General features: G+C 53.6%; 12 protein-coding genes and 1 non-coding gene across 13 annotated transcripts; 6 read left to right on the top strand and 7 right to left on the bottom strand.

Annotated features, from left to right (window-relative positions):
• Positions 1-153: 153 nt before the first annotated feature.
• B0H65DRAFT_422595 (glycoside hydrolase superfamily) lies at positions 154-1,410 on the bottom strand (the record flags this gene model as incomplete). The annotated part of the gene is made up of 2 exons (XM_062824411.1): positions 154-1,234; positions 1,298-1,410. The coding sequence occupies 2 exons, from the start codon at positions 1,408-1,410 to the stop codon at positions 154-156; spliced, it is 1,194 nt and encodes a 397-aa protein (XP_062683089.1).
• Positions 1,411-1,964: 554 nt separating this feature from the next.
• Positions 1,965-3,279, top strand: B0H65DRAFT_441573 (WD40-repeat-containing domain protein; the record flags this gene model as incomplete). The annotated part of the gene is made up of 2 exons (XM_062825534.1): positions 1,965-2,220; positions 2,276-3,279. 2 exons carry the CDS (start codon positions 1,965-1,967, stop codon positions 3,277-3,279), a joined length of 1,260 nt encoding a protein of 419 aa, XP_062683088.1.
• Positions 3,280-3,503: 224 nt separating this feature from the next.
• On the bottom strand, positions 3,504-5,109 carry B0H65DRAFT_162050 (protein qutG). The gene is made up of 3 exons (XM_062821256.1): positions 4,185-5,109; positions 4,044-4,115; positions 3,504-3,969 (listed from the first exon to the last, which is right to left on the bottom strand). The coding sequence occupies exons 1-3, from the start codon at positions 4,892-4,894 to the stop codon at positions 3,729-3,731; spliced, it is 1,023 nt and encodes a 340-aa protein (XP_062683087.1). The 5' UTR covers positions 4,895-5,109; the 3' UTR covers positions 3,504-3,728.
• A 1,017-nt stretch (positions 5,110-6,126) lies between these two features.
• Positions 6,127-6,639, top strand: B0H65DRAFT_507969 (catabolic dehydroquinase qa-2; the record flags this gene model as incomplete). Its single annotated transcript, XM_062828188.1, has 1 exon — positions 6,127-6,639. The coding sequence occupies one exon, from the start codon at positions 6,127-6,129 to the stop codon at positions 6,637-6,639; it is 513 nt and encodes a 170-aa protein (XP_062683086.1).
• Positions 6,640-6,880: 241 nt separating this feature from the next.
• On the bottom strand, positions 6,881-8,592 carry B0H65DRAFT_162186 (putative dehydroshikimate dehydratase). The gene has a single exon (XM_062821258.1). The coding sequence runs from the start codon at positions 8,200-8,202 to the stop codon at positions 7,123-7,125; it is 1,080 nt and encodes a 359-aa protein (XP_062683085.1). The 5' UTR covers positions 8,203-8,592; the 3' UTR covers positions 6,881-7,122.
• A 1,055-nt stretch (positions 8,593-9,647) lies between these two features.
• B0H65DRAFT_162074 (uncharacterized protein) lies at positions 9,648-11,471 on the top strand. Its single transcript, XM_062821257.1, has 2 exons — positions 9,648-11,006; positions 11,082-11,471. Exons 1-2 carry the CDS (start codon positions 10,086-10,088, stop codon positions 11,184-11,186), a joined length of 1,026 nt encoding a protein of 341 aa, XP_062683084.1. The 5' UTR covers positions 9,648-10,085; the 3' UTR covers positions 11,187-11,471.
• B0H65DRAFT_162211 (quinate permease) lies at positions 11,407-13,580 on the bottom strand. The gene is made up of 2 exons (XM_062821260.1): positions 13,575-13,580; positions 11,407-13,491 (listed from the first exon to the last, which is right to left on the bottom strand). The coding sequence occupies exon 2, from the start codon at positions 13,365-13,367 to the stop codon at positions 11,757-11,759; it is 1,611 nt and encodes a 536-aa protein (XP_062683083.1). The 5' UTR covers positions 13,368-13,491; positions 13,575-13,580; the 3' UTR covers positions 11,407-11,756.
• A 718-nt stretch (positions 13,581-14,298) lies between these two features.
• B0H65DRAFT_162194 (quinate repressor protein) lies at positions 14,299-17,741 on the bottom strand. Its single transcript, XM_062821259.1, has 2 exons — positions 17,114-17,741; positions 14,299-17,033 (listed from the first exon to the last, which is right to left on the bottom strand). The coding sequence occupies exons 1-2, from the start codon at positions 17,340-17,342 to the stop codon at positions 14,509-14,511; spliced, it is 2,754 nt and encodes a 917-aa protein (XP_062683082.1). The 5' UTR covers positions 17,343-17,741; the 3' UTR covers positions 14,299-14,508.
• A 513-nt stretch (positions 17,742-18,254) lies between these two features.
• On the top strand, positions 18,255-20,949 carry B0H65DRAFT_162037 (quinic acid activator). Its single transcript, XM_062821255.1, has one exon. It carries the CDS (start codon positions 18,437-18,439, stop codon positions 20,903-20,905), a length of 2,469 nt encoding a protein of 822 aa, XP_062683081.1. The 5' UTR covers positions 18,255-18,436; the 3' UTR covers positions 20,906-20,949.
• Positions 20,950-21,290: 341 nt separating this feature from the next.
• B0H65DRAFT_t198 lies at positions 21,291-21,396 on the top strand. Its single transcript has one exon. It is a non-coding gene; the product is annotated as a tRNA-Leu (tRNA).
• A 557-nt stretch (positions 21,397-21,953) lies between these two features.
• B0H65DRAFT_423483 (Translin family-domain-containing protein) lies at positions 21,954-23,129 on the bottom strand (the record flags this gene model as incomplete). The annotated part of the gene is made up of 2 exons (XM_062824459.1): positions 21,954-22,701; positions 22,840-23,129. The coding sequence occupies 2 exons, from the start codon at positions 23,127-23,129 to the stop codon at positions 21,954-21,956; spliced, it is 1,038 nt and encodes a 345-aa protein (XP_062683080.1).
• Positions 23,130-23,408: 279 nt separating this feature from the next.
• B0H65DRAFT_507962 (uncharacterized protein) lies at positions 23,409-24,391 on the bottom strand (the record flags this gene model as incomplete). The annotated part of the gene is given in 2 exon segments (XM_062828187.1): positions 23,409-23,688; positions 23,703-24,391. 2 exon segments carry the CDS (start codon positions 24,389-24,391, stop codon positions 23,409-23,411), a joined length of 969 nt encoding a protein of 322 aa, XP_062683079.1.
• Positions 24,392-24,862: 471 nt separating this feature from the next.
• Positions 24,863-26,660, top strand: B0H65DRAFT_461998 (PIG-M-domain-containing protein). The gene has a single exon (XM_062826623.1). The coding sequence runs from the start codon at positions 25,143-25,145 to the stop codon at positions 26,562-26,564; it is 1,422 nt and encodes a 473-aa protein (XP_062683078.1). The 5' UTR covers positions 24,863-25,142; the 3' UTR covers positions 26,565-26,660.
• The last annotated feature ends 165 nt before the right edge of the window (positions 26,661-26,825 follow it).

Below are 26,825 nucleotides of genomic sequence, written 5' to 3'. Positions count from 1 at the left end.
GTTCAAACGAGAGTACCTACTCTCAACCCCGTTCTTTCTCGGCTATAGCATGTCCAAAACGGTAAACATTTCCTATTTGCGCCTGACCCCGTCAACACCTCGCATGCTTTCCAAAGTCCCTAGATACGGTCGCTTCCATTTCCAGTGGTTATTCTATAACTCATCCCTCTCATCAGTAACCTCTCCCTTTAACTTGGTCAAACCCTCGTTCAGCGCGGCGAGGTGCTCATAGTCGGGGGCATCTTCGCCTAGGCCCCATGCAAAAACGCCTCCCAACCGACGCTTTTCCATGATCTTGGGGAACTTTTGCTTGATGGCATCCGGGGTATCGAACGTCCACCACAGTGCCTCGGTGGGGTCCCAGTAATAGTAGCCGCCTTGCTCATCATCGTAAACTCCCTGCGTCAGAGCCCTTTCAAAGGAGGCACGGAGATGCTTTGGCACGTCGTCGTGCCAGGAAAAGGCACCAGAGCGGCCCAGATCGGCTCCCGATACGGGATCCTCCATCTCGACGGTTGGGCAGCCAACTGGTGACATTTGTGCGCAGGCATCTTGCTCGGTCTTGAAGTATTTGACGTAAAAGGCAAAGCCGAGGTTCAGCTTCTGGGGGGCGGCACCGGCAGCCACGTAGGCATCGACGGCCTTGAGGCTCAACTCGACGCCGGTGTGGTGCTTGGTGACGGTGTCGCGGCGATTCATCATGTCGTACGTCATGACGTTGAGAAAGTCGACATGGCGCATAATGCGGGGGACGGTCTCGCGGGTGAAGGCAAGCATGTCGCGGTCCAGACCAGGAACGGCGGCCGAGATGACCTTGTCGGGACCTAGGGCAGCACGCAGTTCCTGGAGGAGGAGGGGGTAGGCGGCGATCTCCCAGTGCTTGTCCGAGTTAGGAATCTGCTTGTAGTCCTCGCCGTTGCCTCCGGGGTACTCCCAGTCGATGTCGACACCGTCAGCGCCAGTAGCCTCCACCATCTTGGCAACATTCTCGGCGAACAGAGCGCGGGTTTCGTCGTTAAGGGCGGCCACGGAGAAGCCAATGGTGTCTCCCCAGCCGCCAATGGCGATCAAGACCTTTGTGTGTTTGGGGAAGCGGGGGCGGACATGGTCGACGGTGGTGAACAGATGCCATTCGTGGTTCAGAGGATCGTTGAAGATGCCGGGGCTCATAAAGGCGAGGGCAACATGGGTGACATGGTCGAGCTGGTCGATTTGGGGCGCAACCGGGTGCTGACTGCGATTGAGAGAAGGAGTTAGCTGTGCAGTGGTTGAGTGACGAGGACTTGTTGTAACATACCCAGTCAAATACATGATGCGCCGAAGAGGGCGGCTTGTGGCGGCCATGACACCGGATCCCATCATGGCCAGTATCACGGCGCCCAAGAGCAGTGGAAGCTTGAGGAAGATCATCACTCACGCCACAGAGATATGCTACGCGGTGACCGGTGATTAGGTTGCAAGGAACAAGAGGGGGAGGAAGAGGTTGAAGATGATCGGTTAGAGATACACTAATGGGTATATAAAGAAGTAAGGCAGAGGTATTGATGGGTTGGGCATCTTGACGGGACGCAGTCATTCACAGTCTGTTGGTGTGCAGTATGCAGTGTGCAGCTGAGTCAATTGTGAAGCTTGATTGGGGACCTTGATGGATGTGGTGACGACATTGCCTGGCTCTGGCATAAGCGTTTAGGAATCTCCCCGCACAGACCTCGGCAGCTCCGTCTCCATCGATACTCCGTCAGGGACCTTGATGGCACAAGTCACTGTTGGCGCTAAGCCAGACTGGGCAAGATCAAGAAGAGCGACAAGACCTGAGCTCCAAAAAAAAACTGCATTCAGTCACTCCCGTCTCACTCGTCGGGACGGTACCTACCTACCCGTGCTACCTTTACTCTTATTCTCGCTAGTGTGATTCCACCGACCTGACCCAGACAACAACAAAAACAGCAACAAAAAAACAAGCCATGCTGGAAAACCTCTGCACCCTGCCGCTCTCGGCGGACCTGTTCACGCAGGTGGTGCACCCCTCCAAGCCTCTGCTTACAGTCGGCCTCTCCAACGGCCGCGTCGAGACCTTCCGCATCCCAACCAACGAGGACAGCGACGACGAGGACGAGAACAGCAGCATCACCGGCGGCAAGGGTGTCATCAAGAGTGTCTGGAGCACCCACCGCCACAAGGGCAGCTGCCGCACTCTGACCTATAGCACCGATGGGGAGTGTAAGTAGGCCTTTTACCTTACTACAGCGCCAGCTAACCAAACTCCCCATCTCAGCCCTCTACTCGGCCGGTACCGACTCCATCGTCAAGCACTTCTCTCCCGAGACCGGCGTCGTCGTCTCCAAGATCGGCCTCCCCCCCGTCAACAGTACCAGCAGCCAGAGCGACACCCCAGCCATCCTCCACACCCTCTCGCCCCAGACCCTGCTGCTCGGCACCGACTCTGGCTCTCTCTACATCTTCGACCTCCGCGAGAATGGCTCCCTAAACCCCAAGCCCGTCCGCAAGCATGTCCCCCACTCCGACTACATCTCCAGTCTGACCCCTCTCCCCCCTTCGTCTGAGAGCACCTCCGGTTTCCCCAAGCAGTGGGTTTCTACCGGCGGCGCCACCCTGGCCGTCACCGACCTGAGACACGGCATCATGGCCACCTCGGAGGACCAGGAGGACGAGCTGCTGTGCTCCACAGTCATCCCCACCGGCTTGGGTCCCAAGCACATGCGCAACAACGCCGTTCTGGCCGTCGGCACTGGCGGAGGTGTCTTGACCCTATGGGATCGTGGCGCCTGGGATGACCAGCAGGAGCGCATCTATGTTGCTCCCGGAGAGACTAAGAGAGACGGAGAAAGCCTCGACGCCATTGTTCGTGTTCCCGATGAGCTCGGCTGGGGCAAGAAGGCCGTGGTTGGCGTCGGTGACGGCACCATCAAGATTGTCGATCTGAAGCGCAGAGAGGTCCAGGCTACGTTCCAGCATGACGAGGTTGAGGGCGTTGCTGCTCTTAACTTCGACTACGAGAACAGGCTGATCAGTGGTGGCGGCAGGACCGTCAAGGTCTGGGCCGAGGCTGGTTCCGCCCAAGAAGAGGAGGCAGAGGAGGAGGACGTGGAAGCCGACCAAGGCATCAAGCGACCCGCCGATAGCGACGACTCGGACGACCATGACGGGAGCGATAGCGACAGCGACCGCCCCAAGAGGGAAAGAAAAAAGAAGCGGAGAAAGGGCAACAAGAAGGGCAAACAGGGTGGTCCTTCCGCCTCGTTCCCAGGTTTGGATTAAAAAGTTTACAAAAAGCGCTTGTTGGCAATACCCATTTCTTACCACTTTGCCTTTCCACCGTCCATTGCCGGTAGTTCTGGGCATGAAGATGACCGATCCGAGAGCTGACACACAGGACCGAATGACAATTAATCAACGAAACAACCGTCGTTATCCCCTTCCACCTTAAACTTCAGACAGACAGCCTAATGAGACCTTTGTGGTCCGGACTCTTGCAGATATGAAAGTATGAGCCGGTGATGTTGCAAGTGTCGTGCCACTGGAATGCTGGGTCAGTCACGTTTGCGCCAAGGGTGAGTTTTATAGCCACCCATATCCTGTCATGTTTCTGGCATTCGTGTCCTTGGTTTGGGGCCACATCATGGACTGAAAGAATCTTCATCACTCGTTGATTAAATCGGAAAACAAAGAGCAAAAAGGGTTATATATAACTGATCTTCTACCTCACTTCAAGCACCTGGTCGCGTGTAGTCCAAACCACGCACACGCCTCCAAACCTCTCTGACTGTTCTTTCTTGTCCTTCACGTGCTGTCTCCCCTTCAGACGGCCCTGCCGGCCGGATGGCGAGGTATAACCGGCTACCCAGCTTCACTTCTGGTATCTCTGCCTTTGCCCAGTCTTCAGGCGGGTTTGCCGAGGTTATCAGACCTCCAGCCTCCTGAAGGATTGCTACACCTGCCGCAACATCCCTAAGCCCACCCCATTCTTGTTAGTCATTACTCTCAAGCCAATAGCTATGAGCAGGCCGAAATGTTGTACTTACCATTCCCAGCACCCTCCTTCCCACCAAATGTCAAAAGAACCCATTGCCGTATAAGCGAGGTCCAGGGTTGCGCTGTCTCAGTGTTAGGACTTTGCAGATCAGAACCAACAAGAGGGTATAACGGATATAAGAAAGACTTGCCTCCCCAAACTTCTGACCCCATGTACCATTCCTCCCTTCCCGCCTCGCCCCCCAACCTCGGCAGCCATATTAACGAAACTCTCCACCTTCCGGTACAAATTCCCATCCGGCCTGTCTTTTCGGTCCTTGCCCCATTCGCAGCTAAACACGCAACCCCCCGGCGCGTTCTTCGGCATCGGCTGCCTCACCAGCGGCAATCGTTGCGTCTCATTGAGCCAAGCACCTCGCCCATTGCAGGCCGTGAAGAGTTGGCCAAGCATTGGCGCGCATATGACGCCTATCACCGGCGCGCCGTCGATGAGAAAGGCGATGGAGACACAGAACATGGGGAAGAGATGCGTGTAGTTGACCGTGCCGTCGAGGGGGTCGACGACCCAGGTTGGAGTCGTAGGGGTGACGAGGTAGGGGCGTGTGGGCTGGGCCGATTTCGCGTAGGTCTCTTCCCCGATGAAGTGGTGGGAAGGGTAGCGTGTGTTGATGGCAGTTTTGATAAAGGCTTCGACGTCTTCGTCGGTTTGCGTCACGATGTCGACGGCGGAATCTTTTTCGGTGAACTCTTGGGTTGTAGGTTCATCGTGGTGGTTGGCATTGTTGCTGCTGAACCGCGAGCGGGCAGCTTCCATGAGAAGGTTGCCTGCATCTTTCCCGAGTTGGACGGCAAAAGCGTAGATTTCGTCGAGCTCGGCTTCTGTTATCGTTTTTGACGCCATGGCTGATGATACTTGGTAACAAATAACCGAATCCAGCTTTTTCCCAATTACAAGCACACACACTGAGCCTTGGGTGTGGTTGGTAGAGGCCCTTACAAGCAGTCAATGGTGTCAAAGGAAAGAGTGAAAAGCAAGGTTGAGTCAAAACATTTCCATTCTGACCTGCTCTGCCACTCCTCGGCATCTGCGGTCCCATGGACTAACATGGTGGCAGGGACGGGCTTGATTCCGCTGATTAGAATGAACCGTTGGAAAGCGAAGAATGTCTAGCTCGGCCTTCCAATGAGTTCATTCGACCGGCCGGCGTCATCAGGGATGGTGGGACTCCGGCGATCATTAACGCGAGGTCCCACTTCCCCGGATTGTCGATGATGGTAAGTCGAGCAGATGCACTACCCGATACACGTCAATGAATTGTTTGCATTGAACAGATGTTCCGTCAACTCATCGAGTCCCATCTAGTACCCGCGTACCAGCTCAACTTCCTACACGCGGTGTGTATCTTTTCCGGTATAACAATGTTCATCTACTTCCTGCGGACGAGTTCTCTCATTGATGGACTTTTGCTGGGTAAAATGGTCGCTATCAATGGAGAAGTCTTTAACCAGCCGACAAGAGGTGGTGTGCGGGGTAGTCGAGGAACTTGGTAAAGTCAATAAGCTGACTGTCTCCCCACCTCTTGGGTAAATGTTTACCCCTTGTCACCAACGCCATGTTCATTGCGTTTTGCCTGGATAAACCCTAACCCTTTCGTACTTACACGACCACAACCACCCAACCAGAGCAGTTATGTGATAACACACTGGATCAATACAGCCTCTTAGTCACTCCGTACATGTCGACCATGCAATATGAAAGATGAAAAGTCACTCTTACACATTCAACGTGCAATGAAAGAAGTCCAAAGCGAACCGATGACCGGTTTTCGAGTGGCTATCGGTGCAGTGACGGGCACAGTCACGGAAGCGGGACCGGGGGCGGGGACGGGTAACCACTCATCCGCCCGTCCTTCAGATAAGTTGTCCGTGTACGAGACTCATGAATGAGGAGTCAAGACCGTAGATAATAACAAAACCCAAACCCATCTCGATTCAACCTTCCGTTTCTGAGCTGTCGAGTGCCGTGTGGCGTCTTACACAAATACACATTTCTTGTATTTACCTCCCCTGGAACTCACTTCAAGCATTCATCTTCCACAATCCCATCTCACCCAACCGGAGGTATCAAGCACAATGGCATCTCACCGTCACATTCTCCTCATCAACGGCCCCAACCTCAACCTCCTCGGCAGCCGGGAGCCCCAAATCTACGGCTCGACGACCCTTCACGACATCGAGCAAGCCGCCCAGACCCAGGCCTCTTCGCTCGGTCTCCGTCTTACAACCTTCCAGTCCAACCACGAAGGCGCCATCATCGACCGTATCCATCAAGCAGCGGGATTCTCCCCGTCTCCACCGCCGGGTGCCGCAATCACAACGGAAGCAGACCCCGGAGTCGGAGAAGAAAAAGTGTCGGCCATCATCATAAACCCCGGCGCTTACACGCACACAAGCGTGGGCATCCGCGACGCGCTGTTGGGGACGTCAATCCCGTTTGTGGAGGTGCATGTGTCGAATGTGCATGCGAGAGAGGCGTTCAGACATCATAGTTACTTGAGCGATAAGGCGGTGGCGGTTATTTGTGGGCTGGGGCCGTTTGGGTATAGTGCCGCGCTGGAGTTCGTTGGGAGGCATATGAAGTTTTGAGTTTTGAGAGCGTCAATGAGGTGTTAATATTCGGTGTCGTGTTTGCACTTGTAAACTCAAGTGGGCTTTTTTGGGTTGGGATATTATATGGCGTTGACGGCATTGCAGCAGCTTTTGGTCTTCATGGTCGCTATCAATGAAGCTTCGGGTTGAATGTACAAAATTGAGAAGTTTTTTTTGTCTATAAAGGCATGCTTTTAAGTTTGAAATTATAACGCTATTTCTACCGGCTTTGTCCTCTTACCGACCTGCCTAAGAGCGTATTACAGTCGGAGTCAAGGACTTGGGGCAGAAGAACATCATGATTGAGATAAAATAACCGGATTTAAGAATAATTTTGTCACCGACGCCTGCCACACATCGCACTCCCCGATTTGAAACCCAACGTACCAAGAGAAAAAAGAAGACCGCCCAGACTTTTGTGTAGTAAATAGTGTCAGTTTATAACGGCAAACCAAAGGGTAAGAACAACCAGCGTTGAACCTATAACGAAGCAGACACTCGGGGCGTCGTCACCAATGGTCCCTCTACCGGTATCCTCAGGTCCCGCACCAGCTTGGCCCACGAGATAGCGCCTCTGATGGCAAGCTCCTCCGGCACTTCGGGTCCCTCCTCAGACATTCTGCGATTGAACAGCTCCAAGCTGACCCAGCCCTCGAACCCAATGCCGTGGAAGAAGGCTCGAGCAACCTCCTTCACGGGCAGATACGCTCCATATTCTGTCTCGCCGTAGAAAAGCCTGCAATTGCGCGACCAGCTCATCCTCGCCGGCTGCTCTGGATTGTAGTACGGGTGGCCGGGAAGCAGTGGCTTGCTCAGCCTCTCGGCGTCAACCACCTGGACGTAGAAGACCTTGGAAACATCCACGCGAGAGACCAAGTTGGCGATGGACTTCCTGACTGCCTCTTTTGCGTTGGGCGTCCTCCCGGTAGGAGACGTCGGGTCGGCGTAGATACGGCCGAGGATGTTGAATGTGTCAAGGCAGATGCCAAAGTTGGGGCGGTCAACGCGCTGTACGATGTCCCAGCAGCGCTCCCAGAGGTCCACATGGGTGCTCCAGCAGAGACTCTCGTAGGCAAAGCGGATAGGGGGTGAAGCTTGAGCTCCAATATCGGCCACCTTGCAAAGATCCGAGACAATCAAGTCGAGATTGTCACTGACTTGGTCGGCGGGGAGGAAGTTGGCTGGGACCTGAATTATGTCGGTTTGAAGCTCATGAGCTAACTCAATCCATAGTGCTAGCTTCTCCAGGCGGCGCTCATGTTCTGTCCTGTCGATAAGGCCGTCGTAGTGCATGAAAGGCTGGAGACAGACAATCTCAAGTCCCCTGACTTGACACATCTGGAAAATGTGACGAGCGGCGGCTATTTGGGCTTCGGAAGAAGGGCCTTCAGGTGAAGGAGGCTCGTTCGACAAACGTTCTGCAACGTCGGCCAGGTCCTCATGGAAAAGCTCGATACCGAGGTAGCCATATCGTTGAGCGGCATCAAGCTTGCTGTCCAGAGAGTGGCCGGCAAAGCAGCGTCCTAGGGACATGGAACTAATGGCTAGTTTGGATGGCATGGTAAAGGTCTCGACGAAGTGAGTGTAGTAATGGATCTGGAGGATAGGAGAATAACAAATGCCGTCGATAGGGGCTTCACGCCGAGATAAAATATGATGAGACGGGTTATTGAATATTGATGTTGAGGTGAGATATTGTCCTTGAAGGGGTGTTGACTATCACACCGGTGCGCTTGAGGTTATATAGTCAGGTGATGAGAAAGTAAAGAACTAGGGTAATCACAGGATGCGCCTCGCTGATATGGGAAGGCAGAGACGAAGCAGTTGGGGTTTTCCAACGTTTGATTTGACCTTCGCGTGGTCCCATCCAGCACGGCAAGCGTTCCCGTGAGCAGGACTCGAACGTAACTCGGCAAGCGGCCAACCGTTTCCCGTCCTAAATCTTCAAATGATCATGATCAGAGTATCAGGGCATATCTATCTCCCATAGAAGGTGTGGTGAAGACGCCGTGGGCGGTTCGTTGCAGATGTACGGGATGTCATCCTTTGGTTTGCGAAGAATTGACCAATAACAGGAACGATAACGGATGTCAACGGTGAACCACGGGATGGAAGCCGAAGTTTGCTAAGCGGAATAAAGCACCAACGGATGGGCCGAAGGTAAGCGACCGTATGAGCGTCTCACAAGATTTAGCATATCTTCAACGATCAGATGACGTTGAATGTTGACGAGCTTGGATGACGGGAAGAGACATCTTCCCCTTGCGTGATAAACACTTAGCCGGCCGTCTCGCAGTTGACAACCTCCCGAGACAGGCACCTTGCCGGCCAACTTGTATCGATGCCAATGGAGACCCAGTCAAAGTACCTCCGGTTCATTTGGGAAGGGGCTTTGACAGATGAAACACGGGATACCGAATACATCTGTGTAATCGTGCAACCTGTGAGTGCCGGTCTTCCAGTTATCTCTAATGAAATGGCAAACTATACACGGAAACCGCTTGGTGATACCAACTGTTATCCAACAATCTGGATTCGGGTGCGTTGCTCCGTCCGAATAAAATAGTTGAAAGTCAACAGCGGTGAATGTATGATTGAAAATGACGACCCCAAGTGGCCGGTCCAGGTCTAGAACTTTGACAGTTCACGATATGCTCTACAATCTACCCGGACCATGATTTCGGCTCCGAGATAAGATTCCATTTCCCGATCCGCGTCTATTCCGGGATGTTGTCAATCGGACCGGTGGATACTGATAAGAAGCCGCGTAAGAGCGTGGCAAAGGTTGAGATACCAAAAAGAATCAGACGAAGATGGCGATAGGTAGTTGGCGTGCCTTGTGAGCGGGCCCGATTCCCATCACATCATAATGCCTGGGACGGGCAAGATGAGCAAGAGCATGGAAGCCGTTGGTCGCGCGGAAGAGGGTGACAGACTGCTGGATAAATATTTAAGCGGTGGGGCCGCTCCGGAGGTACCCAAGGTGTTCAGGTCTTCCGAGGATGCTGAAGAGAGCTCTTCCTCCTGGATCACCAAAATACCTCCAGAGCATGCCAAAAGGTAAAACGCTCATCCTCAATCTTTTCCCCCATGCCCTTCAAGGCACAATACCACTTCGTGAGACAGGGAAAAAGAACACCGGGAGACTCCAACTTCCCCAGACTCCCGAGGACACTCTAGCGCTTTCATTCATCCTCCACGAAGTGCCCCGTACCGATGGAGATGCTGAGTCCAAATTGAACCCTGTCAACTCCACGCGCCCAAGTAGTATTTGAGATGGGGGAATAACTTATAGCCACGCCCCTCGGCATCTTTCTCCCGAGACCATCTTGTGAATCCCTCGACATCTTTTGATTTTTGTTTCGCTTCTCAGTCAAGTCTTGATTTCCAAGTGACCGTCCCTCTCATCGCCAGATACACCACACAATTAAGCACATATCACTATGTCGACAGCAACCACCACAACATCGACGACGACGACGACGTCGGCCGTCCAGCCCCAAAAGCAACAGCAAGAAATCCTCCACCTCACCAGCACACCCGACATCACCCCCTACGCCAAACATGGCTATCTCTTCGGCCAAAAGCTCGCCGCCTCCATGTCCCCTCTCCTCCACTCCATCGTCTACTCCCACCTCTCTCTCAACTGGGCCCAACTCCGTCTCGACTCCCCTTCCATACCGCTCTTCCTCCAGCTCGCCCAGCACCCCGACTTCTACGGCGCCTCGGTGACCATGCCTCACAAGGTAGCCATCATCCCGCACCTCGACCACCTCACGCCCGAATGCCGTGACGTCGGCGCCTGCAACACCCTGTTCCTCAAGACCGACCCGGCCACGGGCCGCCGCCTGTTCTGCGGCGCCAACACCGACGTGATCGGGGTGCGCGAGAGCTTCGTGCAGAACGTGTCTGAACCCGCCAAGGTGTACGAGAGCCGACCCGCGCTGGTGATCGGCGGCGGCGGCGCGGCGCGGTCAGCCGTGTATGCGCTGCACAAGTGGCTCGGCGCGACCGACATCTACCTCGTGAATCGGGACCAGAGCGAGGTGGACGCGGTGATTGCCGAGTGCACGGAGCGCGGCTACGGCGATCGGCTGGTGCATGTGGCGAGCGTGGAGCAGGCTGAGCGGCTGGCAGGGCCGGGCGCGATTGTCGCTTGCATTCCGGATTTCCCGCCCAAGACGGAGGAGGAGGTGTTGGCAAGGAGGATCATCGAGACATTCTTGGGGAAGGAGGAGAAGGGCGCTATGCTGGAGATGTGCTATAACCCGAGCCCTTTCACCGAGTTGGGAGCGTTGGCGGAGAAAGAGGGGTGGCAGGTTATTTTGGGCACCGAGGCGTTGATTTGGCAGGGGATTGAACAGGTATGTTTCCGTCCTTATCGTGAATATGCCCCCTGGATGATAACTTACTGACCTTTTCCCCCCTTCGGTTTGCAGGACAAGTATTGGACCGGTCGCACAAACGAGGAGCTTCCTATTCAAGAGGTCAAGGAAGTCATTGCTTCAAAATTGGCGGAAGCTTCCAAATCGCAAGCCAGTTGAGATCGTAGGGTCCTTCAAAACATGTAAAACAGCACTGGAAGAGAAACAGGATCGTTGTACGACTCGTAGTGTGATACCCGTTGTGATAGAAATGAAGTTTTTGTTATAACGCTGCTAGCTCCACAAAAAGTCATGTTTTATGTCCAGTTAGATATCACGATGTCGGAGCAATGCAACCGTGGGCGGTCTTCTCATTGAAAGCAAAGGCACCCGTTCGTTGCCCGGCAGCAAACAAAAAGGCTCAGTGTCGCTTTATAAGACAAATGTAGATTTCCCCATCCCCACTGCAAGCACAAAAAGAGGAGGGGACAATTAAAGCACGATGTCACAAAGAGAAAAGAACAGAAACTCCATAGTGTGCTTCAAACAACGCAACTTTGTACTCTCACTTCGTAGCTATCATCACATCGTTCTCTTCGACCTCTCGGGCAAGAAAGTCAAGTAAAATAATTGCAACAAAGGTATCGCCCACATCATAAACATAACATCATATCCACGGCGGCTACTGCCGCAGCTCACAACGCCCCTGCCCATATTCAACTACCCTCAAGGTAAGGCAAGCTGCAGACCTTAGACTGCGCTCTCAATCTGTGTCACTCTGTCCTTCTCGTCCAGCGATGACTCCTCCGGCTCTGGATTTCTGTCGAAGTTGAGCTCGGCCATGAGAATCTTGTTGGCATTGTGAACAGGCTTGATTTCGAACAAGCGATTCATGGCCTCGAGCGGGATCGACTTGGTCTCGGGGACGAAGAAGTAGATGAACACAGTCGAAAGCAGCATGAGCGAGGCAAAGAAGAAGTACACGCCGTACTCCATCTTGAGGAACATTTGCGGCGTGAAGCGAGAAATGATAAAGTTCCATAACCAGTTGTTGGCCGCGGCCGATGCCTGACCCAGGGACCGCGTGTTTTGGTCAAACATCTCCGAGTTGATGACCCAAGGTGTAGCGTTCCACGAGGGGGTGTAGAATGCAGTCCAGAGGTAGAAGAAGAAGATGGCTGCGATACCGCCAGAGGTCAGCTTTGCGTCTTCCGCCTTGGCCGACGCAGGACCAGCAATCTTGATGTACGCTCCGATAAACCACATGCAGAGCGATCCGCCAGTCGCACCGATGAAGAGCATGCGGCGGCGACCTGCCAGATCGACAAGCCACAGAAGCCAGATAACGGTGAGAACCGTCTTGACGACGCCGAAGATGCCCGTGGTCAAGAACCCGGTGTTGGTACCGGTAATGCCGATGCTCTTGAAAACGGTGGGGGAGTAATAGTTGATGGCGTTGATACCGCTTCCGTTCTGCCAGAGGAAGAGCATGCCACCAAGGAAAAAGCGCCACTGAACCTTGCGCTGCTTGAGGGACAGGAACGGCTTCCAGAACCCCTTGCCAACTTCTCGGGCATACCGTTCCAGGTCAGCGTCAATGTATGAAACTTCTTCCACGATGTATCGATCGGTGGGCTCGAGGTTGCGCATCCAGCACAAGACCTTCATTGCCTCTTCTCTCTTGCCGTTGGCAAAAAGCCACCGTGGCGACTCGGGGATCCAGAAGCTGCCCAAGAACAAGAGGCCGGCGGGGATGAGCTGAACCGCGAAGGGGATTAGCCACTGCGACCTCGTTGGGGCCATGGTGGTGTTGACGCCGTAGTTGATCCAAAATCCGACCAGACCACCAATCTGCCAGCCGAGCTCGTAAATGCCAACAAGACGGCCACGAACAGCGGGCGGGGCAAGCTCCGAGATGTAAATCGGTACCATGTTGGAGGCACCTCCAACGCCAAATCCGGCCAGCACTCTGCCTGCGATAATCGGAGCAATGCCTCGCCCCTGGCCATCAGCAGCAAGCATAATGGCGGCGCCAATGATGAAGACGACAGAGAAGGCAATGAGTGATTTGCGACGGCCCAAGAAGTAACTAGTCGCATAAGCGAAAAGACTGCCAAAGAAGGCACCGGCTTGGTAGACCGATACGATGTTGGACTGAAGCAAGGCGAGAGCACCAGGTGTATAAGAGGCGAAATCGAATTCCTTGGTGAAGGACGGCAACGCAAGGGTGGTACCAATGAAGGAAGAGTCATAGCCGATCATGCAAGAGGCAAAACTAGCGATCGCCGCGCATGTGTAGACACGCCAGTTGTAAACGGCCTTTGGCGTTGGCCTATCTTCCTTGAGCGCAAGGAGAGTCATCTTGACGCGTCCGATGCCGATTGACGATGTAGAATAAGAGAAGGGGGGCCGGTGACGCGACCTCTCCTACAAGGTCGCCAAAGGGGGTGAGTGATGTGAACGAGGAAAGAGGGCTGGTTGTATCCTAGAATATCGTTCCTGAAGTCGGGATGTCTTTCTTTATAGAAGAGGAGTTCGACTCATCCATGCGCAAGGGAACCCACGCACTAGACTAGTATTCCCTTCTCCATGGGGAATCTTGTTGTTAGCAACCATACCCCAGCCGCCCAGCGAGCTAAGATCTGGCTGGTTGGTCTCCCCCGCAAGAGCCACACCAAACCTGCTAGGTATTCGGCACACTCGAATGCAAGCGACCGGCACAACCACCGGATCGCAACCCCAGGAAAACAGAGTGCATGGCAACAGTCGAGCCCCAGATGCCGGGACTCCTCGTGGCAAAGTGACCTATTCCAGCTCATCGCCAACGTCTCAGTGTCCAGCCCCTGAGCTTCCCCGCACTGAAGTGAAGCTGATGAGCGTTGAGCCGGTACAGACACCTCGAAGAGGTGGCTGTCCAGTGCAACCCCTGCTCAGCGACCGCCCCACAAACCACTGGCATGCTAGCGCAGAGTTTTTGGAGGGTTTGGATGAATGTATAGCCGGAGGACGGCAGACAACGACGGTGGTTGTTCAGCCCCCTTCATCTTCAACCTCTCGAGCCCGTTTACGTGAGGCAGCATGACCAAGCCACGCTCGCAAACGTCGACACCGATGAGCCATCACATCTGAGAAGCTGCAGCTCTGTGCATGAACGGGAAAGCCATTACCCAGCCAGCGCCTGGTAACTTGATACTCGGCATTCTTGAAACTGAAAGGTGTTGTCGAGGATACACATATGAGGTGAATCGCACACCTCCTTTTCCTCACTCCAATTATCAGCGCCAAGTGTTTCCCTGAGCCGATCGCTTCACCGTGCTGTCGTGATGACTGTAACCCGTACCCACAACAGAAGGGCCGGCTTCAGGGGCAAGCACGGATCTGGGTTTAGTGGTCCGAGCAGACCTTGTTGCTGTCCGCCGAAACCGGCCCGAGTTTTACCCTGATGCCGACAGCCGGCCCCGAAATCAAGTCCATCGGATCCGCATCCGCATGCCTCTTTCTTTCAAGATATCTGCGTGGCAATTCTGTTGAGGCGAGGCGCGGTATGAGATTGCTCCTGATCATCCGGGTATGCTCGCAAAACCTCGCGCCTCATCAAGCGACGGGGTGCTCGCCGCCCGGTGAACAGTTCAAATTGGGCAAACCCTTGTTCTGGCAGAAGATCGAGTCCATCCATTGCGACCCAGCCTCTGTGAGCCTCGCGACGTGTTTGTTCGAGCAAGGGTGATGTGAGACATTTATAGTCGAGTTCTAGCACAATGCCGCCAGTAGGGTTGTCGAGCCAATGCAAAGGCACAGTAAATTCAGGGTCCGGGGTGTTGTCCACTGTGTGCGTCGGTATGCAGGAAACAATCATGGTCGGGTTTTTGAAGTTTTCTGGAAGCGGTTCGTCTCGGGATCGAATGATGTGGAAACAGGTGTTGTCGTGAGATCTTGGCCCCGTGCTCAACAGAGGCAAAGCGTCTCTGGCCAACAGATTCTCGAAGTGTAAAACCAGCCTCTCGGCATTAGCAAATGTTCGGTTGAATATCAAAATCTTCTTGACTCCCAGTTGAAGCATGGCATATACAGCTGCCCTAGCCATGCCGCCAGCGCCGATGACAAGACCAGTGCTCGTTGATCTCACGGCATTGGCCGGCGATAAACCGCGGCGAAGACAAGCCCGAATACCGATCCAGTCTGTGTTCTCGCCGTAGAGGGCTTTGACGGGGCCAGCCTGGCTGATATTGTTGAACATGGACACCTCGTCCGGTATTCCACCGTCCACGGTAAGGTGTCGCGCCGGAATCAAGGTGTTGACGGCTCCGATGGCTTTCGCATGCCGGCTCAATGAATGTGTGAGGCTAATAATTTCCACCTTGAACGGCAGACCAACCGAGGCTCCGGCAAACTGCGGATCACTGATAACCTCGCGCAAAGTTCCGATATTGTTCGTAGAAAGGGGCCTGTAGTGGTGTGGAATGCCACAGGCCTTGAGTGCGGCATTGTGCATGGCTGGGGATAAGCTATATCCCACATTTGCGCCGAAGACATACAGCTTCATAGGGTCGTGGACAAATGCCGAGTAGAGAGCCTGCGTCGCTTCTAGAGCCGTAAGCGGAGGTTGGAGATGGCGATGGGCAGAATCTTGGAGCCCGAGTGCATCCTCCTTGAAAGACTCTGGTGTAACCGGGGTCAGGATCTCGTTAAAAGACATCGATGTCCGACCAAGCCGTCCTGTGTTGTAAGCAATCAACGGGAGCTTTGGACCCCCAGCGGCCTCTACCGCAACTTGGAGCTGCCGGATATCTGTGTTGTCCCTGGAACTCGAAGCCGGCCTGGTCATCCTTACCAAGTCGCATCCAGTATTCTGGGCCTTTTGATAGGCCTGAAGCCAAGATGAATCCCTCCAGAGCGGCGAATTGACCTGTGCAAGTTGTTTATTGCCGATAACCTTGGTAATTCCTTTAACGGCGGTTAGTTGTCCAAGCAACCCAGAGTCGAGTCTCAGATCGACCGCAAGATAATCTGGCGCAAGCCTCAAGGCATGACTCAGGTAAGCCATGTAAAGAGCCAACAGAGCTTCTTCATACAGCGCTCTCTCCGGAAAGACGACATGAAGGATGATGGGGATCACTGTGTCCCTTCTGATCTCGCCTACAACACGGCTGATCTCGCTCGCTCGATGGGGCGCAAGATCCAAGGGGCCCGTTGGACCGGATTCGCTCGTTGCAAGATGGTCTACGATGATCTCGATTGCGTCCACACCGGCCTCGAGCTCTTGTATATCGACGCCTTTGTCGAGGAAGGCAGATATAGGCAAGGCGAGGGCGTAGGTGAAGCGGCGCTGCTCAACGGGGACGGAAGCCAGGGGAAAGGCGGACTCGAGAAAAGGTATGGTCCCCTTGGGTAGGATCAAGGAGAGGAATTTGAGGAAGTGGCGCTCGGCCCGTTTGAGGGTTAGATATGGCGCGGTATGTCGCTGGTCCGGAACGGCGGGCGGTGATGCTGAACCGGAGTGTGTGTCCAAGTTCTCCTCGGAGACGTTGAAGAACTCGAAACGGGTGCAGCGGCGAAGGACAGCACTTGTGGCGTCAAGAAGGGCGCCAACCTTGGACTTGTCATATCCCTTCAGATGGGCCTCGATGGCTTTTGCATCGCGCAGAACGTAAATGACTGGATTAGACGTGCTGAAATCCTGCAACATGGCCTGCACATCGCGCTCCAGCCAAGAGCAGACGAGAATGGCGCGGGTCCTATGCAGCTTCAAGATGTTCTGCAAGATGGTGATCTGACGCCTCCCATAGTCGGCCGGGCCATGTCTCTTCTTGTAATTTGAACTAGACAAGCCAGTGAGATGGTGGAACTCGGATTCCAGGTCGACTATTTTGCGCTTCATGGCGCTAGATGCCATGATGGCCAGCGTAGACTTGCCAGCGCCACGAATACCGGCAATAACAATGGAGGCATCGGGAGCAAAGTTGGCGGTGATGGGATGATGCGGCAGCGCACGACGACGGGGCGGGGAGTTGGGCGCCGACCAAGAGCCTAGTTAGACTGACTGTTAGTAGTGTGCACAATATAAGACTGGCGGGGAGGTAGAAGGCGCGGATCAACACAAGACGTGCCTACTCTGTAGTTGGAAGTGCTCGGACTATTGGAGAGGGGTCGTGGTGGTCGCCTGGCATTGGCATTGGCATTGGCATCGTCGCTGTTGCCAGTGTCGCTGTCGTTGGCGTAGAGCATGGCCATGGTCGCGAAGGAACGCTTCATGCCGCTTGAGGATGATATGGGCGGTAGAGGTAGAGGATCGCGGGTTGCGATATCCCCGACATGGCGTGTCGGAATGGTGTTCATGATGGCGGGGGTGGTGGTGTCTCTGTCTTTCAACTAGAATAGAAGGCCGGGTAGTTGTGCGCATACTTGTGCATCGGCATTCTCACATGCGCCATGGCAATGTCAATTCTCCACCTATTAGAACATCACTCGTCTGATCAGAAAAGGGTCCATTCTGTTCTGTCCTCGTCGCGTAGGGGTCCGATATTCAAGGAAACAGCGTCATCTGGCTGAAAATCTGGCGTGGACTAAATTGTGTTGTCGGGAGTGGGAGGGGGGGGGAGGTTTGTTCGAGGTGTATAGGTGATTGGAAATGGAGGTGTTAACAGTGCAAGGGATCCCGGCCCGGTGTACCTACTGCAAGTAAAGCCTCGCGGTAAGGAAAATACCTACACCTTCCACTTACAAAGTACAGGTCTGTACATTAGGCAAGCACGGAAAAGTAGGTAATTACAGTCCTAGGAGGGTATATAAGCATGTCAAACCAGTATTTACAGCTATCTGTGACTATGGCGTGTATTTTCAGTGAGGTCTTGATTGTATGACCTAAGCGAGGGGCATTGAATTATGTACACTATAGCTGTACAAGAGGATAAAGAATTATCCTCCCAACTTTGGCCTCCATTTTCTCGACTCTCTTCACGCTGTTTACAACTCCACACATATGCATCACTCTGTTTGTCCTTTTTACGGGCACTTACAGAGATGCCTCTCAGGTTCGACAACTCTTCAGAGTCAACAAATGTTTAATTGACTATACAGCTACCTATAGTCAAACCTTTTCACTTGAAGGAGAAGAGTCTCCAAATTCTCAAAAGCCGAAGTTCCCCCGCACCGAATCCAACCAATAACCGGTTCCACTCAATCGCTGCCATCCAGCTTCCGGTCTTCGCTCACCCTTCCACCTGGCCTAGACACCATGTTGGATATCTCTATACACCTCGGCCTCTACGCAACCGCATTCAAGGCCACTGTCCCAAAGCCATGATCGGACTCCCAGGCACTCGCTACAACGTCGCCATGGTTTGCAGAGGGCCATGAAAAAAAGATCAGCAAGGGCATCCATCCCATGTGCCTGATTAGCAACATACCTCTACGGATACACAAATCCCAACATGCCGCCCAAACGCAAGACGCTCGATGCCGCTGCCGAAGCCAATGCCCATGTCGATGCCCATACCGATGCCCATGCCGTCGGTAACACTTCAGCAAACAGCAACGCCCGTTTTGCATCTGCGCCCAACTTAAACAACAATGACATACCCGACCTCGGCCCTACCACGACGTCACTTGTCGAGCCCGCTCGTTCGAAACGCCAGAGAGTCTCGAGGGCCTGCGATCAGTGTCGAGCTGCACGCGAAAAGTGCGATGGAATACAGCCGGCTTGCTTCCCTTGTGTGTCGCAGGGCCGGTCGTGTACCTACCAGGCCAGTCCCAAGAAGCGAGGAGTCCAGACGGGTTACATCCGCACTCTCGAACTGGCTCTTGCTTGGATGTTCGAGAACGTTGCCCACAGCGAGGACGCCCTTCATAATTTGTTGGTCCACGAAAGTGGCCAGGGCAGTGCTCTCCTGGTCGGCAAAGACTCGCCTGCTGCAGAGCGCCTGCATGCAAGATGGGCGAGGAGTCGTGTCAACAAAAGCATCACCCGTCTTCTCTCGGGCCAGGCCGCACAAAGTCCATCTGACGACGACCAATCCCCTTCTGAAGGCATGAATGTTGAAGATGCCGGGGCAAAGACAACCGAACTCCCTCATGCGCCTCACTTGTCTCTCTCGGCGCAGAGTACAGTCCAGGCACGCACTCTACCAGGCGCGGTCCTACCACATAATTCGGCGAACGCCCTGGAAAACAACATTCAGCCAGATGAAAGAGCCCATCTAGCCAGTACGGGGATAGGGAAGCTGCCGCCTAATCACTGGCGCCTTCTGGATATCTACTTTTCCTACACGCATTCTTGGTTCCCCATCCTCGAGAAGAAAGACATGTACCAAGCATTATACCAGTATTCTGAACAAGGCTCGTTGCTTCCCTCTGCTAACGTCGAGTCTGGCGTTCATGCCGAGCTCTGGAGCGCGCTCGCCCTGGCGTCCTTCCAGGCTGCTGCTGCTGCTGCTGCATCGAATTCTCCGGATCCAACTTCGACTGCTCATGGCGGCGACAATGCCATCAATCCTTCGCCTGCAGATATATTTGATACAGCCCGAAAGCTCATACCTTCGGAAAGCGGGCCGTTCCAGGTTCAGCACTGCAGAGCGCTGTTGCTTCTTTGTCTAGTAAGCCTAGGACGGGATGACTGGGAATCTGCTTGGTTGTTGGTTGGTTTTGCGGTTCGGGTCCTACTGGTTGTTCGCACACAGTCGCCTCCTGATGATGAGCGGCTACGACCAAGAATGCGTGCGCTGCTCGTCGCGTGCTTCATCGTGGATACCATTGTTTCTATGAGACACAATGTACCGGCCCATCTCAAGCCAGACGACATTGCGGATCTGCCGTTACCTGAAGACGGTCAAGATCAATGGGAGCCGTGGACACCATGTGAGGGCTTAGGGGGTGAACACGCCATGCTGCAAACGTTGAGGAATCCGGCGTACCCTCTGAGCACATTCAACCACCTATATGGCGTGACCAAGTTGGTTGCTCTGGAACTCCTGCCAAGAATCCGGATATCTTCACAGAACGCTTCCTTGGAGTTCAGGTCGCGGTTGCAGCAGGTAATCGGCCACAATTCTCCCTTCAGCGTCTTTATCCTTTCCCAAGACGCTGCATCGGCTTTTGTGCCGACAGCATACCTTACTCGTACCGTTTATCTATGGGCAGCTGCCTTTTCTGAGCCTCTCAACGAACACTACTCGCATCTTCTGATCGAGACTCTTGATCAGTATCAGAAGCGGTTTGGCACATATGCAATCCCGCCTCTGATCCCTTCGCTTCTAGCCTCCCTCTTTGCTTTAAAGGAACAATCACATTGTTCAGAGCGGCACCGAAGGCAGCTGGAGGAAGTTCTACCCGCCTTCTCCTCAATATGGTCTAGGGTAGGCCGACACAACAATACTGATCTCCAACCCATTCGACTCCTTGAGCCACCGCCAGCTGCAACTGCAACTCCAAATGCCATGCCCCATGTCATGGAACAGCCTCCGTCGACCTCGATAAATCCAGCCAACGATCGGTTCATTGGGCTACCAAATCCCACCCCCTACAATAGCAATGCGATCCTAGACGCGGTTGCCCAACCTGATGGCCCCCGACACTATGGGTCACTCCACGCCCATGGCATCCTCAGCACATATCCACCTCCTGCCACCCATTTGGGCGAGGCCTCGGTGGCCCTTGCACACGGAGGTGCTCCTCCCAGACCACCACTGCCATACGTTGATAGTACAACCAACGGTCCTCACCATCATACTAATCTCGTCCCTATGGCCAATTTCGGATATTCAACGGTAGACTACGATGCGATGGTGGACGATCTGGCGTCGATCGAGTACACGGATGCGGTTGACGTTGATCCGCAGTTCATGACGAACCTCGGGTTTGTCCCAGGGTGTAATTTTAGCGATATCAGCACGTATGAGCAATAGTTGGTCATTCGAAGTTAATGAAAGAAAAGAAAGAACACATGAGGAACACCCGGAACTGTTTGTTGTCTTATGAAGAATGCGGAGGCATTCAGTAAGTAGCTTCGTAACGCAATGGTGGACGGACTACTCTGACGATAATCCGTGACAAGCGACAACTTGTGATATACCTACCTGTAGTGCGCCAAAGTATCTGAGTTCTATGAAGCCCCATAAGAAAAAAATGATACGAAAACCACCCATCAAGACTTTTCAAAGCCCACAAAACTCCCTGGGACTGTCAAAACAGCAGAGTGAAAGAGAGAGTGTAAAAATGGGGATGGTTTTGGACCAAGTGGTCAGTCACCACCTATATAAGATGAGGTTCACAACAAACTGACAACTATCAGGCAAGATGGCCGAGCGGTCTAAGGCGCCACGTTAAGGTTAACCCTTAATCTCCTCTACGAGTTCCGTGGTCCGAAAGGGCGTGGGTTCGAATCCCACTCTTGTCATAACCTTTTGCATATTTTTCTACCCAGAATCAGGATTCCTATCTGTTTTTTTTTTTTTTTTTCCCCTCTTTCTCTTTTTCTCAGAGCCTTTCTTTCATTTAGTGATTCATTTCTTTGAAGAAAGTAGTAGTTCCATTCCCATAGCATATTGGATATAATTTGTCTTTTTGGGGTCACTTACTTCAGTTTTCTTCTTTCTATTTATCAGCTGTTGAAGTTGTTCCCATCTTGTTCCCTATCTGCTTCCACGATGAACGGTATGAGAAGGACGTTCAACTTCCGACATTGCTGTAACTCATGTTTGTACTTTCTAACTTCCTGACCATGTTAAAAATATTCCAGGTCTTTTAGAACATGCTGATGTATGTATGATTTGGGTAAATCAGAAGAGAAGGCCTTGTGAAGCCATCCCGACGACTAGACTTGGTCCCTTGATGAGGCTGCCATATTCCATACGAAGATCTCTCAACTACTCGAAAGTAACATTACCCAGCCCAATTGTGTAACAACGAGTAGTAGTACACACATAGATTTCCGCCCAACATTACTCTCTTCCATCATAACTCCTCATCCTCACCGGGCTGATCCGCCGTTAGATCCGGAACCCAGCCCTGCGGTCGCTCGCTGCCACGAATCTTCCGATCGTACCCGAGCCTCTCGACCTTCCTCACCGACTGCCGCATAACATCGAGCTTCTTCTCCCACTGTTTCCGATCACCGGCCTTCCCGGGCAGCATCTCAAAGAAGCTACCGAGTTCATGCATATCCTCGACAATGGTCCGCTCGTCTTCGGCGCCCGCCATCTTCCCGGTCAGGGCTGTGCTGGTGGTCGCGAAGCGCATCATTTCGCCGGAGAGGTCGAAGACACCGTAAAAGTAGTCGTCCTCTGTTGTTGACATGATCAGGGGTTCTGGCTTTGGTTGTTCTTCCTTCTCTGTTGGCTTGGGGTCGTCGGAGGTGGTCTCCTGCTCGCCGGAGGCAGGTACCGGGGTGTTGCCAGCGTCTGGCATAGGCTCGTCCTTGTCCTCGTCCTTCTCTTCCGACACAGCAGCGCCCTTCCGGGTAAGTTCCTCCACAAAGGCCGAAAGCTCATCAGGCTTGAGGAGAGTTTGGGTCTTGAGGTAGTGAGCAAAGGTAAGTGCCTCGGCAAGCTCCTCGAGACACATAAGAGAGCGAGAGTAGCGATAACGGTTGATGCCTTGAACGTCTGGGGCCATGGTGGCCAGGAGCTTGGAGATTTCGGCGAGGCGGGAGTCCACTTCGGCTTGAATCTGGGGAGGAAGATCGGGGTTGATTGTGCGGACTCTGATGGCACGGTCATCAGTACTCCAAGAACTTGAGGCTAAGGTGAAGTGTTGGTGAATTACCGTTGAAGAGCAAATATTCTGAGAAACTCGTCAGCCCAGTTCCTTCAATCCGAAGAATCCCATGTTGCTTGCTCACATTTTCTTGCTGAGTCCGGTAACATCCCTCGAAACCTTCCCGAGGCGGTCGCGACGATCATGGTGGGCGTCGAGCTCATTGCGTAGTTGTTCGAACATGGGCGTGTACGCATTTCTTACGACGGCCACCTTTGGCTTGGGTGCCGGTCGGGGTCCATTATTGAACCTCTTCTCGTTTCCGTGCCTGTCGCGCTTAAACCCAGACATGGTGTTTCCGATTGAGTTGTCAATTGGCTTAGCAATATCTTCGGAGACGATCTTGGCGCGCTTTGGTGGTGGTGCTTCGTCCATCTTGCCTTCCTTGTCGAGAACAAACTGAATCGATGTCACGATGATGACGCCCAGAGATAAAGAAACCCAGGGTGTGAGGAAGAGTTGTTTGTGCAGAATTGATTGTTGTAGCGGATATTTTAGGTGCATGCCCCGCAATTGTCAGGATGCCCTCCCCTGCCCCAGAATCTTGGCGCTGTAGGGAACCCCTAAAGTTCCCCCACGTCAAGATTGTTTGCAGGATCTAATCTGGATGAACACTTTCCTCATCTCAACATCTCAACACATCAACATCAGTCTTCATAACTTGGGTACCTTTACGCCCAAAAGCTTCTCTGCGTTCCCGTACGCAATGGCATCAAGTTCCTCCTCATTGACCAGCCCGCTCTTTTCCAAGTCCTTGATCCACTCGAGACCAATCTCGTTTTTCTGAAAGGGATAGTCGACACTATACAGGATGTGATCCAGCTTCGTGTTCGCCAAGATGCACCTTAGTGGATTGAGACTCCAGACGCCGCTCGTGGTAATCCATATGTTCTCGTCATAGACTGTTTTGAAGTCTCGCTGGAAATCCCCCCATCTGCGACTCAAGACCTGGATTCGCTCCAACATGAAGGGTATCGTCTCCCCATGTGGCCGATGATAATCTTGAGCTTTGGGTGTCTGTCGAACAATTCGGAAGCGAACAGTCGAAGCACATGCAGCGCCGTCTCGGTATGCCATCCCAAGCCGCTCGAAGCCATACTCATGGCCGCCCCTTGGGTAAAGTTGCCTTGATAGTGCGGCACCATGTCTTCGCTGGCCCACGTTGGGTGAAGGTATATCGGTACGTCGAGCTCCTCGGCAGCTGCCCAGAACGGCTCGTATTCCGGCCCATCGAAGAACTTGCCGTTATGGTGGTTGTCAACTAGGGCGCCGACGAAACCCAGCTCGGTGACGGCCCGGCGAAGCTCCGCGGCTGCCTGGTCTGGATGGCCCATGGGTGCCACGGCGAACCCGGCGAAGCGGCCTTTGCTTTGATCTTTGGCCTTGATAACACCGGCCAGTTGGTCGTTGGCTGCATGACAGGCGACGGGGTTGTCAGAAAGACCTGGTACGTGGCTGATGACCTGAAGTGCGACACCGCCAGCGTCCATGTCACGGAGACGTAGAGCGCCGAGATCGACGGCCTTGTCATATACGCCATCGACATGCTTCAGCTGTTCCGAGTACTTTGGCTTGAGGATCTCGGGGACCGCCGAGGAGAAGAAGTGCTCTTCGAGGGTGATAAGAGGAGGCGTCATTGTTACTTGATGCTGTTGAGTTTTGTACTGTTGCTATTGTTGATTGGTATGTTGTTCACATCGGAACCATGGCTATCGTGACCGCAGTCCTTTTAAGTATGTCGTGGACGGGTATGTTGTCTCACTCCAGATGCTTCTGCGCTGTCGGTGTGGGAGGTTGTCGTCATAGCTCCCATGACCTACAGCGCTACAGGTTGATCTCGGAGCATGGGAAAGGGCGAAACGCAAAGGTCGTTCTTTCTCTTTCAGCATTAAGGCTGTTCCAGAACCAAGATTTTGCGACTTTTTGATGCATGTTTTGGAACATCCGTTCCATTATCAAAACTGGCATGATATGTGCATCCCGTTACAGCGGACGAACAAGTGATGGCAGCAGTGTTCCTCTGCGAGATCTGTGAGGCCGTGGGGGCACTTGGTGTTCATGTGATAACTTACACAGCATGGCTGTAATTTACCGTATCGGGTACTGAAGTCAACGCCTGCCAAGAATTCTTCTCAACCCAAAACGATAACCTTACTGCATACAGGGACCCCTGAGATCTGGCATCAACACCGAGCCGACTTCCACAACGCGCGCTCACAGAGATCACACATTCTCTCCATCGAAACCTCCTCTTCCAGCTGGTCACCCCATTGCTAGAAAGAGGCCACCAAAAACAAACGAAAAACCCCTCATGGTCGTCTTAACAACCCATGAAATGAACCCCTGAACACCGCAGCAACCCAACCAAAACACCACAAACCTCCAAAAATGGCAACATCACCAGCACCCCCAAGGCCCAAACCATCTCTCCTTACCACCTTGTTCTCCCGGCCACTCCCCCTCTACCTCTCCGCCTTCCTCCTCCGTCTCGTCCTCCTCCTCTACGGCCTCTGGCAAGACGCCAACTCGCCGCTCAAGTACACCGACATCGACTACCTCGTCTTCACCGACGCGGCCCGCTTCGTGTCTCGCGGCGAGTCCCCTTACGCCCGCGAGACGTACCGGTACACGCCTATCCTGGCCTGGTTGTTGCTGCCCACCACATGGACGGCAGGCGCGCAATGGGGTCCTTTGGCGGCCAAGGTGATCAATACGGCATGGTTCAGCTTTGGAAAGGTTCTGTTTGCGGCGGCGGATTTGGTGGCGGGTTGGCTGATTGAGCGGGTGTTGGTTATGGGGACTGATTTTCCTTCTGTTTCTCAACCTCAAGAAAAGGAGAAGCAGAATGAAAAGGAGAGGGCGGGAGGAAGCGGCAACGGAACGACAACGGGAACGAGAATGGACCCCTCCCGCGCCCGCGCCTTCGCAGCCATCTGGCTGCTCAACCCCATGGTAGCCACCATCAGCACGCGCGGCTCATCCGAGGGTCTTCTGGGTGTTCTCGTCATGGCTCTTCTCTGGGCCGTCCTCTCGCGGCGCATCACTCTCGCCGGTCTGCTTCTGGGATTCAGCGTGCACTTCAAGATCTACCCGTTCATCTACGCGCCCGCCATCGTGTGGTGGATGGATCAGGAACGACTTTCCGGAGTTAGAGGAGGAGGAGGCCAGAAGAAGACGTTCTTTCAGAAAATAACCTCCTTCCTCACCCTCCCCCGCCTCAACCTAGCCATCACCTCCCTCACCACCTTCCTCTTTCTCAACCTCCTCATGTACGCCCTCTACGGCCACACCTTCCTGCAGGAAACTTATCTTCATCACGTCACGCGCATCGACCACCGCCACAACTTTAGTCCTTACAACACCCAGCTCTACTTGTCTTCGGCATCCGCATCAGTGCCATCTTCCTCATCAGGCCTAAAAATCGAATCCCTAGCCTTCCTCCCTCAACTCCTCCTCTCCACCATCCTCATCCCCCTCTGCCTCGCCAAAAAGGACCTACCCACCTCTCTGCTCGCGCAAACCTTTGCCTTTGTCACCTTCAACAAGGTCTGCACGAGCCAGTACTTCCTCTGGTACATGGTCTTTTTGCCGCTGTACCTGCCGCGGTCTTCGTTTTTGAGGGGTAAGAGGATGGGCGTTGCGGCGCTGGGTCTGTGGGTGCTCGGCCAGGGACTGTGGTTGCAGCAGGCCTTCGAGTTGGAGTTTTTGGGACGGAGCACGTTCTTGCCGGGGTTGTGGATGGCGAGCTTGGGCTTCTTTGTGATGAATTGTTGGATTTTGGGGGTGATTGTTGGTGATGGGGGGAGGTGAGGTGTGGGAGGGTTGGTGAGTGGATGATGGGAAGACAGAGAAGAGAGTTGGAGGATTGTATATATACGTCTATCAGGCTCATAACTAGTCACGCAGGCAAAACCGTTTATATGAAGAAGGCAAAGTTGCACTGAAATGCACTTGTGTTCGATTTTACTATTTCAACTACCGTAGAGACTCGCGAAATTCACCAAAAGCTATCCCTCTGTGCCGGACATATGGCATATCTGTGCAGGCAGCTGGCAGGATCAGGCCGGTCGC

This window comes from Neurospora tetraspora (genome assembly GCF_033439725.1).
Source record: "Neurospora tetraspora strain CBS 560.94 chromosome Unknown B0H65scaffold_3, whole genome shotgun sequence".
Lineage (NCBI taxonomy): Eukaryota > Fungi > Ascomycota > Sordariomycetes > Sordariales > Sordariaceae > Neurospora > Neurospora tetraspora.
The sequence above is the reverse complement of the archived record's forward strand: the minus strand, read 5'-3'. Positions and strand labels throughout refer to the sequence as shown.